Below are 18,917 nucleotides of genomic sequence, written 5' to 3' on the forward strand. Positions count from 1 at the left end.
AAAACCTGGGAAACCTTTTCCTAAGCTTCCTATTAGTTTTGCCAGCTGAGGCAAGAAGAGCATTAAAATTAATTTCAGACCTTGGGAGAAAAAAGGCCTGTTTAAATTTTTCTTCCCTTTCCATTCTAGATTCTTTTATTGATACTCTTCCTCAAGCCAAATTTTCTTTTTTTGTGGAACGTAACATACTATTTGTAACCTACCAAAAACCACTAATTTACTCAAGTTGTGACCTACTTTCCAGACATTACGCAGTCATATGTGAAAAATGTCAATAACAATAAAGTTAAAAATCACCTCTTACCTACTATCAGATAATCCTGTTTCGTATTTGTACTGCTGAATTAGATTATCTAAATTTCTGCACATTTGTAGTGTCACAGAAACAACCACTCTCTGTAGAACTTTTCCCATGTAAGGCAGAGTAGATGTGATTAAACCAATCCATTGTGGGTGCATCTTACATGCACAGTGTTGATGCAAAGCTCGTATCACCGCACAGAGGAACATGCCTTGACACGTGATTGGCTGAGCATGCAAATACTGAAGAGAAGTCATGGGCTGATGGGGATTAATGTGTTCCAAGTCAGATACAACAAAATCAAAACCTGTTTCGTTCTCTTCAGGAATAGTCATTACTCTGTGTTCTAGAACAATCAGTCTCTGAAGCACCTTAAGAAGTTGTGACTGTAACGTGCTGCCATTGTCAAATTCATCCTCTGAGAAATTAATAAGGCTGTCCTCTGAGAAACCTTCTTCCACAGCAACCATGTTCTTACCTGCCATTTTTTCACTATGCCATTTCTGAGCACTAAAGATAGATGACAGCAAACAATGAAGAATCACTTTCTGAACTTTGCACTTAGATAACATATCAGAAATAAAACTAGGGAAACCCTTCGCTGAGCTTTCTATTACTTTTGCCAGCTCAGTAAAGAGTAGTGTCAGAATTTCTATGCTCATCATCTGCATGTTTCGATTGCCTATTAAATCTTGTGGAGTAACTTTAACATGAGTTGGGTAATGGCTACGCATGTAATATAAGCAGAGGGAAATAAGAATTTCTATGTACATAGAACTCCGGAAGTTATGATTTGAGTCTACTGGAATGTGACTATAAAAATCTTTGCCCATAACAGAAATCCGGTGTCTAGCCAATAGATTCTGAAGGAGAGACAACTGAGGAGTATATGCATTATTTACACTAGTAGTTGAAATGGCATTTACAAAAGCTATAGGGTTAGTTTTCAAGATGGCTTTGATGGCAGAGAAAGCATACAAAGTCCTGGATGAATCATACAACTGGAGGTACAGGAGCACATGTTGATAGAGAGGATGAATGTTGAATATGGGAGACTTCCGAGATCCTGGAGAACCCATGTCGCTCTCAATTTCAGAAATGTCTCCCTCTCCACAGCTATACCAGTTCTCTAAATCCAGACCATCACTAAAGAATACACTGGTTTGTTTGAGTTTTTCATTTGAAGATTTTTTCTTATCATCATCCTTTTTTCTGGCAAGTTTTACTTTAGGTTTTGCTCCTGGTTGTTTACCTGACTCCTTAACTATTGTTTCCTTCTCTGAAACTTTTTCTGATAATTTTTCTTTGAAGCTGAATTGAATACTACTGTGACTCCTCTGTCTAGATTTGGTTTCTATGGAAGCAACAGAATCATCATGAAGAGTGTGTGTGGTTCCTGAAATACAAGGTGAGGAGCTATTCCTGGAGATTCCATTTGCCACACACTCATGGCCTCCCTCTGCAGACACAGACAGAAACTGAGAACTTTCATTACTTAGCAAAGCATTCTGACTCTGTTGATTGGAGTCATCTTCAATTTTAATTATCTCTTCACCTGGATCTGTACCACTGCACTTTGGGGGCATAGCTTCAATTTCTAATTGAGATGTAACTGATGCAGATTCCACTTCGAGGCCACTTACAACTTTACATATCAGGTCAAACACTACCTGCTGAACATCATCATCTGGGGAGCCTTCCTTTGGCATCTGAGAATCCTCTTGGGCATTCACAGTTTCAGAATCAACTTCATAACTCAAGTTGTCCCCTGCAGAGGACTGTGAACATCCTGAGTCAGAACTCTGAAGTATTTCTATCTGTTGGTCTGGAAGATCAAAATCAGACACAACCATTGGAATTGTCTCACTGCTGGTACTTAGGAGGGAAAGTCTGTCGCTTAATGGATTAACGGTGAGACTAAAGTTCTCTATTTCATCCATGGTAAGTGGCTTTTCTCCATTTCCTTTTAATGTGATGAGTTGTACTTGGCTCACTGATAGAGAAAAACAGTAAAAGAAGAAAAATACAAAATGCATTAAAATAATTGAAATGCAGAAATGTAGACTGACCAAGATTTTTAATCATCAGTGTCAGCATCTACTTATATTTTCCTATTAAAATTACATTTTATTGCAGGTAAAAATTTTATTTTTCCTCCCTGTGTAATATCTCACTTTAGTTATGCTGTTTCTAAACTCTCTGAAGAGTTTAAAATTAGCAGCAAACCACAAATATATCATTCATTTCTGTATTTTTTAGGGGGTATACAATGATGATGACATTCTTTTAGAAAAGGTGAAAGGCTTAGTGCTATACAAAGTAGTATATAACAAATGCTAGCAAATTTAGGGAAAGAATCATAATACCATTGATGAGGTCTGGTACTGATCTCAGAGAGGAGGTGAGAATTCAGCACAGTCAGATAAAGCATCAACACAACGATGTTTTGGCAATACACAGGGTAATGCAAATTCTTAGAAGACTCAGAAGAGGCAGTGGAAAAGAAGTCAGAGAGAGGAATCAAGCCTCTGTAGGAACACACTAGAGATGAAGTAGGTATGTAACAGTTTGGTTTCAGCTTCATCACTTGCCAGCCATGGAACTCTTGAGAAAGACATGGCCTTCTAGGCATCAACGACCTGCTTAGTAATATCATCTTTTCAATACTGACCCCACAGGGTTATCCGTCAAGAGACAAATGACATATATGAGAGTCTTCTGTCCCTTAAATAAATTAATTCAAGGGGACATTACCACTGTATAGAAGGCATCAGTCAACAGTTTATAAAGTGTGGACTCTGTAGTAATGTTGGAATAGTGAATATTTGGGCATGTCACAAATATGACTATATCTGACGGTCATAATAAAACCTTGAAAGTTGGGCATTATTATTCTTTTGAAATATGAGGAAAATGATTCATGAAATGCAAAATGTGTATTACAGGTTTACTATAAATTCCCAATAAAGTATCTACAGAGCTTTGTAGGACCAGAATTGCTAACTAAGCTCTAAAGGTATTGCCATCAAAACTGAAGAATGCCTCTAACCAGAGCTGTGCCTGATTCCTACCCTGAGTCAACTGAGAGACCCACATCCTCTAAGATGGTCACTGATGAAGTATATTCTGACATGGTCCACATGGCACTGTGGTTGTATTCACTTATCACTTTATTTTAATAATTCTAAATAAAGCTGTCTACTTCTATGTGATATTCACCATTGCTGCAGGCAAAATTTTGCATGAAATGCTTGTCACTCTCCTCTCCTGGATAACAGGGAGCCTTATTCCAGTAACGTTCTGCTTGTACGCGCTGTACTGAAACTCTCTGAGTTTTTGGATGAAGTAAGAGCAATAGCAATGGTTCCAAAACTCGTGCAATATCATGTCTTTGTAGGACTTGGTTCAGCCAGGCTTGTCCCACAGAGCTAGTAGAACCATCAAGACTGTTAAGGCTATCTAACATGATGAACAGTGACCTAAAATAAACACAAATAATTAAAACAAAGAACCAAACATCTACTTTAACTGTCACACTCTTTTCTAAAATAAATTGTGTTTCCTATTTTGAAGTGGTCATACTTTGACATAAATTTTACATAAATTTATGCTTCAGCATAAATCATAGCATTTTAATAACCTTAATCCCAACATTCTTGGTAAATATAATAAGAAAGGAAAAAAACTTTTTGCCCTTTTAAAAATATACTTATGCTTTGAAATTTCACACGCATACATTACTTTTCTAAGATTAGTACTGAAGAATAGAAAAAAAATATAATTAGTCTTGCTTTATATTATATAAAGCAAGACTAATAAAGAAACATAAAACCAAACAGTTTATGTTTCTTTGTATTAGCAACATAAACTGAGCCTTCTGCAAGTCAACATTACTCCATGTTGGTCCATGTTCCTCTGCTCACACTCTCTTTGTGAGTCAAAGCTATACGTTTAATTCAAGTAAAGATCTTCTGCGAAAGGTAAGAGGGTGTGGTTTGGAATCAGAAAACGCAAGATTCAAATCTTTTGTATGGTGTCGGACAAGTAACAACTTTTCCTGACCTCTATTCCCTCACTTCTAAAATTAGGAAAGATAGTTGTCAAATTAGAGATGATTATTTACAAAGTAAAGGTTCAATATATTCAATACATTGTAGGGGTTCAATATCAGATCACTTAAAAATGGTAATGTTCATTGAAAAGCACCAGCTGAAATTATGTTAGGTAGAGCACACAACTGATCTGACTGAGCTCAAACACAGATTCATGGCCACCATTATGAGACCGGCTGGTGAGACTATCTTATGACAATATGTGAATCCACCTATAAATGGCAGCTTGGAATTTAATGCAGATCTGGTATTTGAAGTCACCTATGTAGTCCTGACAAAAACCAAAACCACTCTTAGGCAGCTACAAATTCTCTGGATTCATGGAAAGAATCTGTTAGTGTTTTCAGCTATAGATTTTAATAAATCTAATTTAGGCAGAAGCTTGAAAATAATTGCTTGAGAAACACACAATCTATTATTTATATGCAATTTCACTAAACATGAATATAGACTCAAGAAAGCTGTATCCATTGCTTTATCATTGGCATCTAGAATGGTGCCTGACACATAGTAGGAACATGATGAATAGTTGTCCAGGGAAGGGAAGGGGAGCTGGGTAATATAAAACCAACAAGTAAAAATTTGGTGAGTAAAAATGCCATGCATTTTAATACAGCTTACAGTTTTCAAAATAATAAATTTTCTTTATAAAAGTTATAAATTGCTATCTCCTACACTTGCCAAGCTAGACAGTAGACTCAAGGAAAGAGACAACATTAAGATATCTGACTGTGAAATCTTAATATAAAATATAACTGACCTGTCAAAAGAACGTGCAAAAGATGAAGATTTATTTATATGGAGATCTCTTGTTAGATGCCAAAGGACTGCAAACTTGGCATGTGCTTCCATCCTTATTTTCTGAGGAGAAACATGGGACTTTAAATTATGTTATTCTCTCTTGAAGATATTAAGTGATTTTAGTAAAATCAAAGTATTTAGGAGTAATGTATTAAAATCAAACTATTTAGGAGTAATGTATTATGTTCAATGCCCACAATATTCAAACACACACTGCAATAAACTTCATATTCTTTATGGAAGTAGAAACATAGAAAATATGTAAATACATACAGAAATATTGAACCTGAAGGGCCATCTCATCCTGTCTCATAATTATTACTGAGTTTAGACTTTAAGTAATGAGTTTACTAGATTATTATATAACAGAAGAAAGAAGTTAATAACATACATGTCATATCTAGAGTCAAGAAAGCACTTCATCCTTCATTTAGCATAAACATTTAGTTGTCAAAATTGATTATATTGCACTATATATTTTTTTGTCCCAGAAACGATACATTAATCCCAAATAGTTCTTCATCACTTAAAAAGCTGATTTAGTTGACTCAAAAAAAAATCTAAACACTTAAAAATTATTTCTACAAAAAAATATTAAACTACTTTTAAGATTACTTGGGAAAAGATTAACATAATAATGGGTAGAAAAATGTAAAATAATTTAGAAAGGCAAGCACATTTGGTATTAGATAATAAACATGTATTAATATAAATCAAGTAGAAATTGTCATATTATCCAAATTTCTTAAAGCCTTTCCTTAGCATTTATGGATCCTCCAAGCAAAAGCCCCAAGAAACCAGACTGCAACTTTCTAAATTGCTTGTGATCGGTTAGAAGAGTGCTTGTTTTTTCTATGAGCTTAATACATGCTTTTCTTATGAAGCCTGAATTTGTATCAACCAACAGAAATGTAAAATTTAAGTAATAAAATATATTTTAATTTTTTTCATGGACATATGTCTTTATTTAGAACTTGGGAGTATTTCTTTAAATGAAATGCTACCCAAGTGAACATAGGCATATAATTGGTCCTAGATTTATACTAATGTAAAACTTAAATTCTTAGAATAGAGTGCTTTATCTAAAATCTTATTTCTGAATAATTTTGAAAAAAAATGTATTATAGCAGAAATAGAATTTTAACGTTTTTCTTGGAATAAAGTTTTCATTCCTTTTATTTACTCTATCATATACCACTTTCTTCTCTGCCAAATGTTTCATTTATTTAACACAATTCCTTTTCTGAATATGACTCACTCAAACTCACTAGCATTTTGAGTTTTTAAAAATAGGACAATCCACTTCTAAAAGTTCTTCAATAAAATCTTTAATTTATATTACAGAGCAGCACAGGAAGACCACAAACATCATTAAATTACCCTGATGAAGTTAGTCAAAATGCTTATTCCAGCTTCTTCTCAGGCTGAAAAATAACTCAGCCACCTCTGACTGAATTATTTATCACACTTCACATATATTAGGATACAAAATTCTTATTTTAAATATGTAGTATAATAATGCAAATAATATAATCTCATATTCTAGCATTCTCTGGCTTATAAATATACTTTTATACATTATTTCATTTCATATATATTAGTTAATATATCCATAAGTTCCCTAACTGAGGCCACTGGTTCCTCTTTAAATGAACCAAGAACTGAGACCACCAATACTAAACATCATTATCCATAAGTGGCATCCTGAACAAAGAAATAAACCCAGCATTTGATTTTTGTATTACTTAATTTTTCATATTACTGATGCTTTTGTGAAGAATTTGCTTCTAGAAAGAACTGAATACATTTATAGATATTAAGATCACTGTGAACAAAGCTATTTTCTCTTACTCCCATGTTAACTGCAATAATTTCTCTAAAGTTTTCTTAATTTACATTTTAATATCATGTGTGTGTGTCAGAAGGTCAGAGTGCACAAGATAAGCGGATTTACCTTATCTTTATGGGTTAACTGGTGACTTATAACATCCTCACAGATGCTAGAAGAAGGAACTAAGTTATGTAATTGATAAAATAGTTCCACACTCTTCTGGTGATGCTGAGGTGTCCCATCTCCCAACTGGTCCCACAATGTTGAAGCTACATGCTACAGAAAAAGATGTAAAAGTAACAGTCACAATACCATATATGAAAATTTATTTAACAAATATTTCCTATCAGGTACAAATGAATGCCTGCTTTCTGTCAGACCTGAAGGGTTTTTAATATTCTATTCCACGGGAATGAGATTAGTAAGTGCAGTCTTTCACGTGCCTACTTTCTGATCACCCAAGCCCTTGGAAACTAATGATAGTCCTTTAATGATACTTATTTTTAGACATCAGACATGTTGGCTGGGCACAGTGGCTCACGCCTGTAAACCCAGCATCTTGGAGGCAGGGGCAGGTGGATCACCTGAGGTTGATCATCTGAGGATCACCTGGTAGATCACCGAGGCAGGTGGATCACCTGAGGATCAGGAGCTTGAGACCAGCCTGGCCAACATGGCGAAACCCTGTCTCTACTAAAAATACAAAAAGTTTGTTGGGCACAGTGGCATGCACCTGTAATCCCAGCTACTCAGGAGGCTGAGACAGGAGAATTGCTGGAACCCAAAAGGCAAAAGCTGCAGTGAGCTGAGATCACGCGACAGAGCAAGACTCCGTCTCAAAGAAAAAAAATCAGACATGTAAATGTTTTCTGCAGGGCCCAGATAAGACCCCGTTTCACTATTTAGTGATGTTTGGTAAAGTGATGCTAGAATAAATTATCCTTAATAAGATACAAATCCCATACTGAATGCAATTTAATATTTATGGTTATATATTACAGAGTGAAAAATAATTCATAGTCCAAATATCCAAACTACTTAAAACCTATAAAATAGATAATAGGTATTTCAGAGCTACATATGCTAACACATCACTTGATCTGTGACAGTATTAATAATAATGCAATTAGTAATAATAATAATGCAATAATCTTCAGGGTTCACCACAATACTATAGAAATCAACTCTAGCAGGAGGAAATATCTTAAGGGGCACAATGACGTGAAATCAGATTTTAAAACTTTTTTTTTAATGTACAGTATAAAGAATCTACCTGCTTAAGATGTACACAATCCAAATCTACTTGATGTTTGTTATACAGGATAATATTTATACTATTGTGGTAGAAATCAAAGACTGAATTTTCTGGATTTTTTTCTGAATGACTTTATATACCACAGATGATAATGAGACAATATGAAGAGTCAGAAAAAGTTTTCATGAGTGTTTTGGAGTGCTGAGATTTCGCTATATGAAAGCAAAAGTGTCATAACCACTTAATTTGAAAGAAAGTTCTACTGCTTTCCTCTTTTAGCTGAAATTATTTCCTCCACGGCCTCAGTGCCCTGATACTTCTCTTTCTTTATCCTAATATACCTATTCCTTTATCCTTATCTTTCTCCCCTGCTCACAAAATTGGGAATAAGATGGGGAGAGCAGTATGTATATCAGCTGTGGCATCATTTTCTACATGGTATGACATATTAAGAGGTGTTTAATGAAGCTTTATTATCATATTTAAAATAATTCTTAAAGCAAACTAGGCCAAGTATCATACATGGCTGTAATTTTCATAGTCATGTATGCATTTCTTAGAATTTACCTTGAAAAATTCAGTCTTCTCAGCTATGTACCTCAGATTGCCCTGAGTGAGGGGAGGTCTAATAACCACAGCTACTCTTCCCTGGTTTGGACTTAAGGGTTGTGCAGACTCCACACTGTTGATGTTTTCTCCAGTGACCATGGCCACAGACTGTGTCAGTCCCACCAGGTCCATGACTAGTGAAATAGCAACACTCTGAACACTGAAATCACTTGCTTGGCTGCAAGCATTCATCAGAGTCTGGAGCCACTGTGGAGGCTGCACATGCTCACAGTCTGAAACAAAAGATGGTAGCAATCAGAGTTCATCATACTAAACATTTCACACACACTTTAAGTTAATTTTGAAAAACTAAGTCACTAAATACTTTTAAGGCCTTGACCTGTTAGCAAAACCATGGTTTCTCACCTAGTCTAGAACTTTAATTAAGTAGCAAGAAGAATTTCTTATATATTTTTTTCAATATACATTTTTCTTATGCCAAGTCATACAATCTATTTTCCTGTCCCCAAAATCAGTATATTGATTAATAAACATTATGCAGTAGTCACTGCACTATGTGTGTATATTTAAAAATCAGGCCGGGCACGGTGGCTCACGCCTGTAATCCCAGCACTTTGGGAGGCTGAGGCAGGCAGATCACAAGGTCAGAAGTTCAAGACCAGACTGGCCAACATGGGGAAACCCCCTCTCTACTAAAAAGTACAAAAATTAGCTGGGTATGGTGGCTCGTGCCTATAATCCCAGCTACCTGGGAGGCTGAGGTAGGAGAATTGCTTCAACTGGGACCAGGGAGGCGGAGGTTGCAGTGAGCTGAGATCGTGCCACTGCACTCCAGCCTGGGTTACAGAGCGAGACTCCATCTCAAAAAAAAAAAAAAAAAAAAAAAAAAAAATCAAAATAAAGGTAAACACATATGTTACTTGTCATAATAAAAAGCAGAACTACTGCTACATTACTTTTCTCCAGAAGATTTCCTTTTCAGCTCCTACTTACCTGCAAGAAAACTGTGAAAGACATCAAAATCAGAAAATCTTCCAATGTATCAACCTCCGCATAGTGACAGTATTTCATTTAAAAAAAAAAAACTTACAAATTAAAACCTTAAAAAACTGGCTAAAAAAATCCAGCTTTAATGAGTGCCTCTTTAAAAAAAAAAAAAGCATACTACAGAAAATACTGAAATATAAGCAAAACTGAGATGACCTTACCAGTCTCCAATTTTTCAGAATGTAACTCTGACGTATGGTTCCCCTCAGCAATGTAAACTGGGAAACTTGAGCACTCTAAGAAGAGCTGACAGGCAGCAAGGAAGGCAGAAAGGTATTCTTTAGAAGTTTTTTGTTTACTTATGTTTCTCTCTTTTACATCTCCTTGTGAATTTCTGTCCCATTTTGAAGTCTCTCCTTGTTCTCGACCAAGATCCCCTTGATGCTCTGTAGCCAAAACCTGAGAAAAAGAGTTACTCTGAATGATGTAGAGGTTGATAAGTCTGGTAAGAAACTGTTGGACATATTCCAAGCAGCACTGCATTGCAGTCTTTTGGGCTGTCTTCCCACTTCGGGTTGTTGTCCCCTGAGTGACTAAAGAAGGGGTCTGAATGATGGTTTCTTCAGATCCCACAGTGGATGCTGTTTCTGTCTCAGAGGACGTGCTACCAATTGGGATGGTAGCTGGTCCCTGTCCCTCACTCAGTTCTCTGTCAATGTCATCAGTTCGGTCTGCTTGATATTGTATAAACTCAGTGAATCCACTTTCTGATGATCGACTACTTGGTGGATTTTCTCCATCTTCAAACACTTCAGTAGGATTTTCATGAGAAACTGATGATACCTGTTAGATTGTTAAGAAAGCGAAAGGCTGAGTAGCAAAGGATATATTAGGAATTAGAAATGGCCATTTTTGAGAGACATTTTAGATTATTCACAATTTAACCTACCCATTCTGTTAACTCTTAAGGCAGCCCCTACACTGATTTATATGTAATCAATAGGAAATACTGATACAGTTCTAATACATTAATATGCATTCATTCACCAAGTATTTATTATGGACTACATACACAGCATATGTAAAGTTAGATTGAGGACAAAAATACATACATACAAATCTCTAGGATCTATATCCTTGTTTTCAAATGACTATTTCATTTACTTCATGAAATCATTTTCCTAATGTCTAAACAATACAAATAATGAGATATGTAAGGTTAAAAAATGACATATTAATAACTACAAATAAAATATAATAGGTCATCTGTTCAGGGACAAATGAATGTAAAATTTTTATTGAAATATGTAAAGTACTAATTAAATCTTTACTATTAATCTTACATTCTTTCAGTGACTAGTTCCTGAACTCTTATCATGTGCCAGACACTGTATTAAGTAGTAGGAATAAAGGGAATAGTTTATAATCTAGAGGGGAAGATAAGAGACAATTAAAATAAACAAACAAATGAACCGGTTCCTGGAGTATAACTAGAGTATGTTAGCCTTTTCTTTCCTATAACTGAATAGAGTAAGTATAAATATCAAGCATATTTTCCGGCTTAGTTTAAGTAAAAGTTATACCTAAGAATTCCTTGGGTGACTGTGTCAGAGTATAATTTGCATTTGAATAAGATCACAAAAAGTGATCTTATTAATATATGAACTAAATGCTCTGTTGCCCAAAGCTGGGTGTCCAATGTTCCTTGCCTCAGTGAATGACACATTTTTCCTTGAGTCAGTAACATAGAAACCTAGGGGTCATTCTTGGTACCTTCTCCACCCCTCCTCCCCTTCCCCACTTTCGTATCAGTAGAGGGGGTAAGGATGCAGGCCTTAAATCAACTAGGGCTCTGCCATTCAATAGTTATGTGATACCTGGCAAGCTATTTAACCTCTCCAAATCACCATTTCCTAATATGTATAACTGAGATAATAATTCTTACATTCTACAGTTGCTATGAAGATTACATGACAGTATATATAAAGCACAAGGCACAATGCTTAGCACTAGTAAACACTCATTAAGTGTTAGCAATCATTACCCTTATCAATCTATTACTAAGTCTATTTTTCCTCCTAAATATATTGCTAATCCATCCATTTCTATCTTTACTCCTCATATCTTGGTACAAATTACCACCACCTCTCACCTGTGCTACTATAGGTCTTCCCACATCTGTTTCTCATCTACATTTCACAAGGCAGCCAGAGTAACTTTTCTAATACACTAACTTAATTATGCCATTTGCCTTTTCCCCTTCAGGGCCTTCCCGTTGTTCCTAAATAATAAAAGCCCTAGAATAGCTCAAGGCCCTCTAAGACCTGGCCTCTGCCTATCTTTTTTTTTTTTTTTTTTTTTTTTTTTTTTTTTTTTTGAGACGTAGTTTCGCTCTTGATACCCAGGCTGGAGTGCAATGGCGCGATCTCGGCTCACCGCAACCTCCGCCTCCTGGGTTCAGGCAATTCTCCTGCCTCAGCCTCCTGAGTAGCTGGGATTATAGGCACGCGCCACCGTGCCCAGCTAATTTTTTTGTATTAGTAGAGACGGGGTTTCACCATGTTGACCAGGATGGTCTCGATCTCTTGACCTCGTGATCCACCCGCCTCGGCCTCCCAAAGTGCTGGGATTACAGGCTTGAGCCACCGCGCCCGGCCGGCCTCTGCCTATCTTACAGCTGCATCTCTAGTCTGCTTGGTGCTTGTCTCTGCCTAACAGCCTTTGCGAAATCATAGCTGAGAATATTACGACAGTGAAAGATATCACACCTAACTGACTTCATCTTGCTTCTAACCTCTCAGCTGTCCTTGTTCATTCCTGGGTGTAGGCTGAACTAGCCTTAGGAAAGAATTTAGTTTATAGTTTAAAGCTATATTGTTCTTGTAAAACAAATGAAAGGCTGCCAGGTTAGAATCAGAAGGTCTGGAATTCTATATATTACCAGTCATTATTCCAGAGGTCCTAAGATTTGCAACTTCCCCAATTACTCTTGTAGGTAACATCACTATGTGAACCTAAGTTTTTGCATTTCTAACAACTGAATGGCCCCACCTGGACAGACCAACCAGTTCTGTGGCCCCTACCCAGGAACTGACTCAGCATAAGAGAACAGTTTCAAGTCCCTATAATTTCATTCCTGAGCCAACCAATCAGCATTCCCAATTCACTGCCCCCGCCCCCCACCCACCTAACGAATTATCTTTAAAAACTCTGATCTCCAAGTTTTCGAGGAGACTGATTTGAATAATAATAAAACTTCAGTCTCCTACACAGCCAGCTCTGCATAAATTACTCTTTCTTCATTGTACTTCCAGTCTTGATAAATCAGCTATGTCTAGGCAGTAGGCAAGGTGAACCCACTGGGCTGTTAGACTTCTTCCTCTGTCAAATGCTGTCTTTTTACCTCTCTCACCACACCAATCTCTCTAGGGCTTCACTCAAACATTCCTTCCTCAAAAAAGCATTCTTTGACCCCAGCCTAGGTCAGGTCACACCATTTTCCACATTCCTACCATTTGATTATTTTCCTTTGTACATTTACCACAACTGTAATTAAATACCCATTTACTTGTTTAATATCTGTCTCCCAATTAGAAAGAAAGGATAGATAAGGGCAGACTATGCATAGCTCACCACTGGTTAGCCAGCAACTAGCAGTGATAGCAGCAGGAGGCAGACAAATCCTAGGCAGCCAGGAATGGTCTGCTGAAACCCTACCTTCAAGCCAAAGACAGTTTAAAGCCTAGCTGCAAATCCTGGATACATCCACAGACCAGATTGAGAACCTCTCTTCCCATGTGGCATGCCTTCCTCTGATTGATCCCCACTCTTCACCTATTTTACATATACCTACCCTTCCCTAATTGGTTATTTATACTGTTGTGCCCACATTTGAGTGGTGCCTTTGTTTTAGCCTCTTTTGTATACTCAAAAACAAATTAGCATGAAGATGTGCTGTTAAGTGTAAAATGTGCACTAGATCTTGAAGACAGTACAAAAAAGAATTTAAGCTACCTCACTCATTTTTTTATGACATCAATTTTATGTAGCTCACACTGAAATAATATATTGGCTACAACTGTCTAAATAAACTATAATTAAAATTAATTTCACCTGTTTTTTACTTTAATGTGGGTACTAGAAAATTTTGAATTACATATGCCATTCACATGATACTTCTATTGAAAATTACTGATATAAACTGCCCTACAACCAAAAGCCTACAAGCCTACTAACGCTGCATTTGGATCTAAGAAAGACTCACTATTATTTAAATGCTTATGTATAAGTGATTTTACTAAGTAACAGTTCTGCTTTAAAGAAATATAAATGGTCTAATACCAAAAATAATAGTTAAAATTACCTTTTTGTCTTCCCATTCTTTGACTGAATTGTTCTGCCCACTTGGAAACTGTAACACAACTCCAGTGCTAGCAGATAACAGTGGAGGCTGAACCTTGCTAAGGATCTTTGAGCAGAGTCTGAGTGAATCTGTGAGTTCAGATAAGTTCAATGTCTGGAGATGGCTCGTCAAGGCAGAAATCATTCTGAGTAGCAACTGAGGCAAGTGTTCTGTCTGGATTTCAATATAAGTCTCCTGAAAATAAAAGTGAAATTAAAAAAGTTTAAACAATATGTAACCCAAAAGTTACATTTTTAAAATCTATATAAATAAGGCAATAATTTTACTCTTTCATGTTTTATATGCATCATGCTCTTAATTAACACTGTATATTTTATTATTGATGCCTTATAAAATTTCTAATCCCAAATTCTCAATTTAAATATTGCAAAGCATATATTATAAAAGAACCCCAGTTTTATCTGTTACATTATTAAAATTATAACATAACAAAAGTAAACAGAATCATTTAAAAACAAAACAGGCTGAATGTCGTACCTGACACAGCACCCTCATACTTCTAGTAGGCTTCAAAATGAGAAAGCAAAGAAGTGAGGAGAGAAAACAGAAGGGAAAAGATTTCCAACAGTCTTCATTTAATAGAAATACGTTAATATAAATGCAGTATTAGACCACTATGCATTAAACAGTTAAGATTTTATAACATGCAATTATGATGTATACTCCATATATTCTTTATGTGTATATGTCAAAAGACAAAACACTTGAAAGATTTTATGATAAAAAGCTTACCAAAGAGGAAAAAATCAATTTAATTTTAAAGATGAAATGTATCTAAAGACAAGGCTTGCCTCCAACGTGAAATATTTGAACTGTATTATTAGATTTCCTTGATATTTTCTTACCAAGGTGGTCTTACCAAAGAAACTATGTCCAACAAAAAATCCACCAGTAAGCAGAAATTCGTCAGCTGTAATTCAGATGAGTCACTACTATCTCCAGGCCCAATCTGAAGTCTGGCATGCAGTGTCCTCCTAAAAGGACAAAATTGACTTTATTAAGTATACTGTCAAGTGATGTGAACACCTGTGACAGCATCATCATCCTTCTAATGAAGGCCAAGTCAATATTGGGTCACACACAGTATTGTTTTTGTGATGACATATTCTATTTCCCCTAGGACACTGTACCTTTATGTGGAAAATTCTCAAAGCAAGATTCCTAGGCTGAACCTCTCCCTGCAACTTCTATCCTGCACTTCGAAGCGTTCTGAATGGATCTCACTTTCTGGGACTTATTTCCCACTGCTTCTACTACAGATGTCACCTCCCAGTTAACATTGATTAATTGCTACTTGATTTATAACACTGGGGTCTTAAAACAGGCTCATTTGTCCTTCTGTACTACTTTCCTCCCCAATCTCATTTTGCCATGTTCAGAATGCATCTGTCCTTCAAAGTCTGAGATCAAATGCTACCTCCTCCAGGAAGCCTCTTTTGATCCAAGTAGTAGAGATAATTCCTCCAACATTCATATTAAATCATAGAAATCCTATATGACTATACATTGCCCTACACTCTGAAGACATAAAGTAAGAATATAATATAGTCCCTGACCAACAAGAATATAAGCATGTAGGCAAATAAATGCAACAATGTGACAGTGTTGGAGGCATTGATTCTGATAGGAGATTTGAGGGAGTCAAGGAAGGAAAGGTGGGTAACCTCTACATAGGCTCTCAGATGGGCAAGAGGGAAGAGTATTTTAGAAAGAATAGCACAAGTGAAGCCTCAGCAGCATGAAAGATAACTTTCTAACTTTCAGAGAATGGTCCAGATTGGCTGAAGAAGTTTGGATGTGTGCATTTCAGAATGTAGAAGGAAAAATCCCAGGGTAGGATCAGGTGGCACAAAGATACGATTCCTCTGCATTCCTATAATCTATTAAGACTAGGAATATACATGTGCATGTCTTATTTGTTCTCACTATAAGATCTTTGAAGACAGGGACGGTCTTTCTGCCTAGCATGATGCTTTTTAGCTGGGTGTTCAACATCTGCTGAATAAGCCAAGAACTTTCTAAATCATTAAAGGATTAATGTATAGGAGCAATAATTACATTTTTTATTAAAAGACTTCTAATGCGAAATCATACATAATTACATTTTGACTACATGCTGCTGAGCCTTGAGTGATTAATCTGGTTGAGAGGATATGGTGTAGCAGCCAGACAGAGATTCCACACAGGCTCACTAGTATCCTAGGGTTTTCAGACATATTTTTGGCTTTATTTCCTAAGGGGTAGAAGGCTTTTATCACTCACCAGTGACAGTAGGAATTAGTTCTAATGGCTTTAAAAACACAAGTCAGGCCAAGAAGTTTTTTGTTAATCAAAGTGGAAATTCTTTTGGGAAAGTGTGCTGAGGCAGTAGCCAAAAATTTGCTATCTTTTCTACACAATAAAAAAATGGATTATTATAGACTGAAGAGGAAAAATCTTTAATCTATTCTGGTGTATGAATAAATGATCTCTAAACTCCTTTCCAATTCTAAGATTATATGATCAATGAGTTTATATCCTATGTGACAACATAGAGTCAGATTATGGATAGTAAGTAACTAATAGTTGTTAGTAGTAGAACATATAAAAAAAATTCACTAAATTTAACAACTTAGAAAAAACTCAAAGGTTAGTTTTGGAAGCTACTAAATTAAAAGGAATGAAAGTTCAACATACCTACAACATTCTTCAAACCATCGTGCAACATAATCCCACATATAATAAGGTTCGAAGGAATTAAAGAGAAGGTTGGCAGTTTTAATCAGCTCTGCTGTTTTCTTATTTTCTCTTAATTTACTGAAAAAAGAGAAAAGAAAACACAACTAAAAAATATTAACATTTATTTTTTCAAATTTAAATTTGAGTGCAATGCCAGTACATATTCCCAGGTAGTTGCTAGAAAACGTGCTAGTAAGAAGACTGCAAAAAACAATTTTTATCTACTGCCACTCCCTTATTACTTTATGTGCAGTTATTTTTCCAAATTTGAATTTTTGTAACTCAAATACGTGGTCAAGATCAAAAATTAGCCTTGCATAATTTCTGAATAAAAAAGACAAAGAACAAGAAGTTCTTTTTGAACTATTAGAGTGTGGGACTGTTAATTTGGCAAAATTCTTTTATTTCCCTTGGCACATATAAACTGAGTAGTGATTTGATTTTCACAGCCTTGATTCTCAAGAATTTTATCTGCTTCCCTGTGCCATTCAGGATTTTCTTAAGAAAGGTTTAGTTTATTTTGACCAGCTTCAACCAAATTATTATTCTTAGTTTGAAAAACAACAACAACAAAATAAACTAGTGCTGTTAATACCCATTATTACTGAAATTGCATCAGGAAAAAATAACTTTGTTATTTCAAGTGGCAACCTTTAGCCTATTAGCTATTTTGTCCTCCTGTCTTTTCTAACAATTAAAACAACTGTCTTTATATACTGAGGTACTGTCAATACAACCAGTATGTCACAGAAGAAGACTAATTAAATACTCTATGGGTGTATTTCAATTATGAATTGAATGAATTGAATATGGATATCAATTCTCAGATAGATAGCATACAGAATGAAAAAGAGTACCAGGTTGGTTAATGCTAACTTCTACAACAAAAAATACATGGGATTATATCACCAGACATTAAAAACTGTCTTAAAACATTCATATATATATATATATGTTTTAGGAAAGCCCAGGGTAGCTCCAAAGTCTCACCAAGAAGACACCAATGAAATGCAAACTATGTAAAAAACAAAACAGTAGTTTTGGAACCCTTTGCCATATTACAGTGACAGATGATACGGGAAAAGTGTTGGTCTGCTTAATGTAGAGAAGAAAAAAAATTTTGTCAGCATCTATTACTGATTAGAAAACAGGACATGCTAATGTTACATGACTTGTCCTATGTATGCATGTACACAAACATACATATGCCTGATTTGTTACAACTCCAATTATTAACTAATATGTGGCAATTAGTTTCTTGTGAGTTTGGTAAATATAAGTAAATTCCCTGGAGCCAGTATCTTCAAATTAACTTGTAAAATTTAATTTTTCTAAACAGGTGAGATTAACAACCAACGCTGAAATGTGGTGGTTCTGACATCGTGCTGTTAAGTGTCTGTTTGAAAGATTACAGTGCAGTTAATTATAATAAATTACCAAAATACAGTTATATTTTAACTTATTAGAACACAAACTTCATAGAATATGATCCCCAGTTATTACTAACACTTCAAGTTTCTATTAAGAGAATACATACTATATCTTTAAGTCATATTTAATTTTTTTATAATCTACCTGCTTAACTGAGCATGATCCTTGCTGAATGGTGGTTCCGTTTGAAGATCCAACTCTGCTTTGCATTGAGAATATAATGTTCTAAACACTTCAATCAGGACATCTTCTAGAATTACAGGTCCTAAAATTAATATGCAAATTAAAGACAGTACTTAATTTGCATGAGCAAATCATGCTTCTCTGAAAATTGGCCTAATTAAACAATGCTCTAAAAACAAGTATTTTTTTTTTTGAGACGGAGTTTCGCTCTTGTTACCCAGGCTGGAGTGCAATGGCGCGATCTCGGCTCACCGCAACCTCCGCCTCCTGGGTTCAGGCAATTCTCCTGCCTCAGCCTCCTGAGT

The 18,917-nt window shown here is 35.7% G+C and overlaps 1 protein-coding gene across 9 annotated transcripts in view; it reads right to left on the reverse strand.

Moving 5' to 3' along the window:
- The window catches only part of DOP1A (DOP1 leucine zipper like protein A), a 100,607-nt gene that overhangs the window by 33,024 nt on the left and 48,666 nt on the right, over window positions 1–18,917 (reverse strand). For 6 of the 9 annotated variants that reach the window (XM_064360885.1, XM_064360884.1, XM_064360888.1 and 3 more), the window contains exons 11-21: window positions 18,574–18,694; window positions 16,957–17,076; window positions 15,140–15,254; window positions 14,758–14,787; window positions 14,221–14,454; window positions 10,079–10,700; window positions 8,868–9,142; window positions 7,169–7,321; window positions 5,174–5,274; window positions 3,521–3,780; window positions 305–2,294 (exon numbers count right to left, since the gene is read on the reverse strand). In XM_064360885.1, the coding sequence (XP_064216955.1) occupies window positions 305–2,294; window positions 3,521–3,780; window positions 5,174–5,274; window positions 7,169–7,321; window positions 8,868–9,142; window positions 10,079–10,700; window positions 14,221–14,454; window positions 14,758–14,787; window positions 15,140–15,254; window positions 16,957–17,076; window positions 18,574–18,694 (4,021 nt within the window). The remainder of the gene's footprint in view (window positions 1–304; window positions 2,295–3,520; window positions 3,781–5,173; window positions 5,275–7,168; window positions 7,322–8,867; window positions 9,143–10,078; window positions 10,701–14,220; window positions 14,455–14,757; window positions 14,788–15,139; window positions 15,255–16,956; window positions 17,077–18,573; window positions 18,695–18,917) is intronic. The other 3 variants (XM_064360890.1, XM_064360886.1, XM_064360892.1) reach the window with 1 other exon arrangement.

This window comes from Aotus nancymaae, unplaced genomic scaffold (assembly GCF_030222135.1).
Source record: "Aotus nancymaae isolate 86718 unplaced genomic scaffold, 86718_ANA_hifiasm-v0.15.2.pri h1tg000040l, whole genome shotgun sequence".
Taxonomy (NCBI): domain Eukaryota; kingdom Metazoa; phylum Chordata; class Mammalia; order Primates; family Aotidae; genus Aotus; species Aotus nancymaae.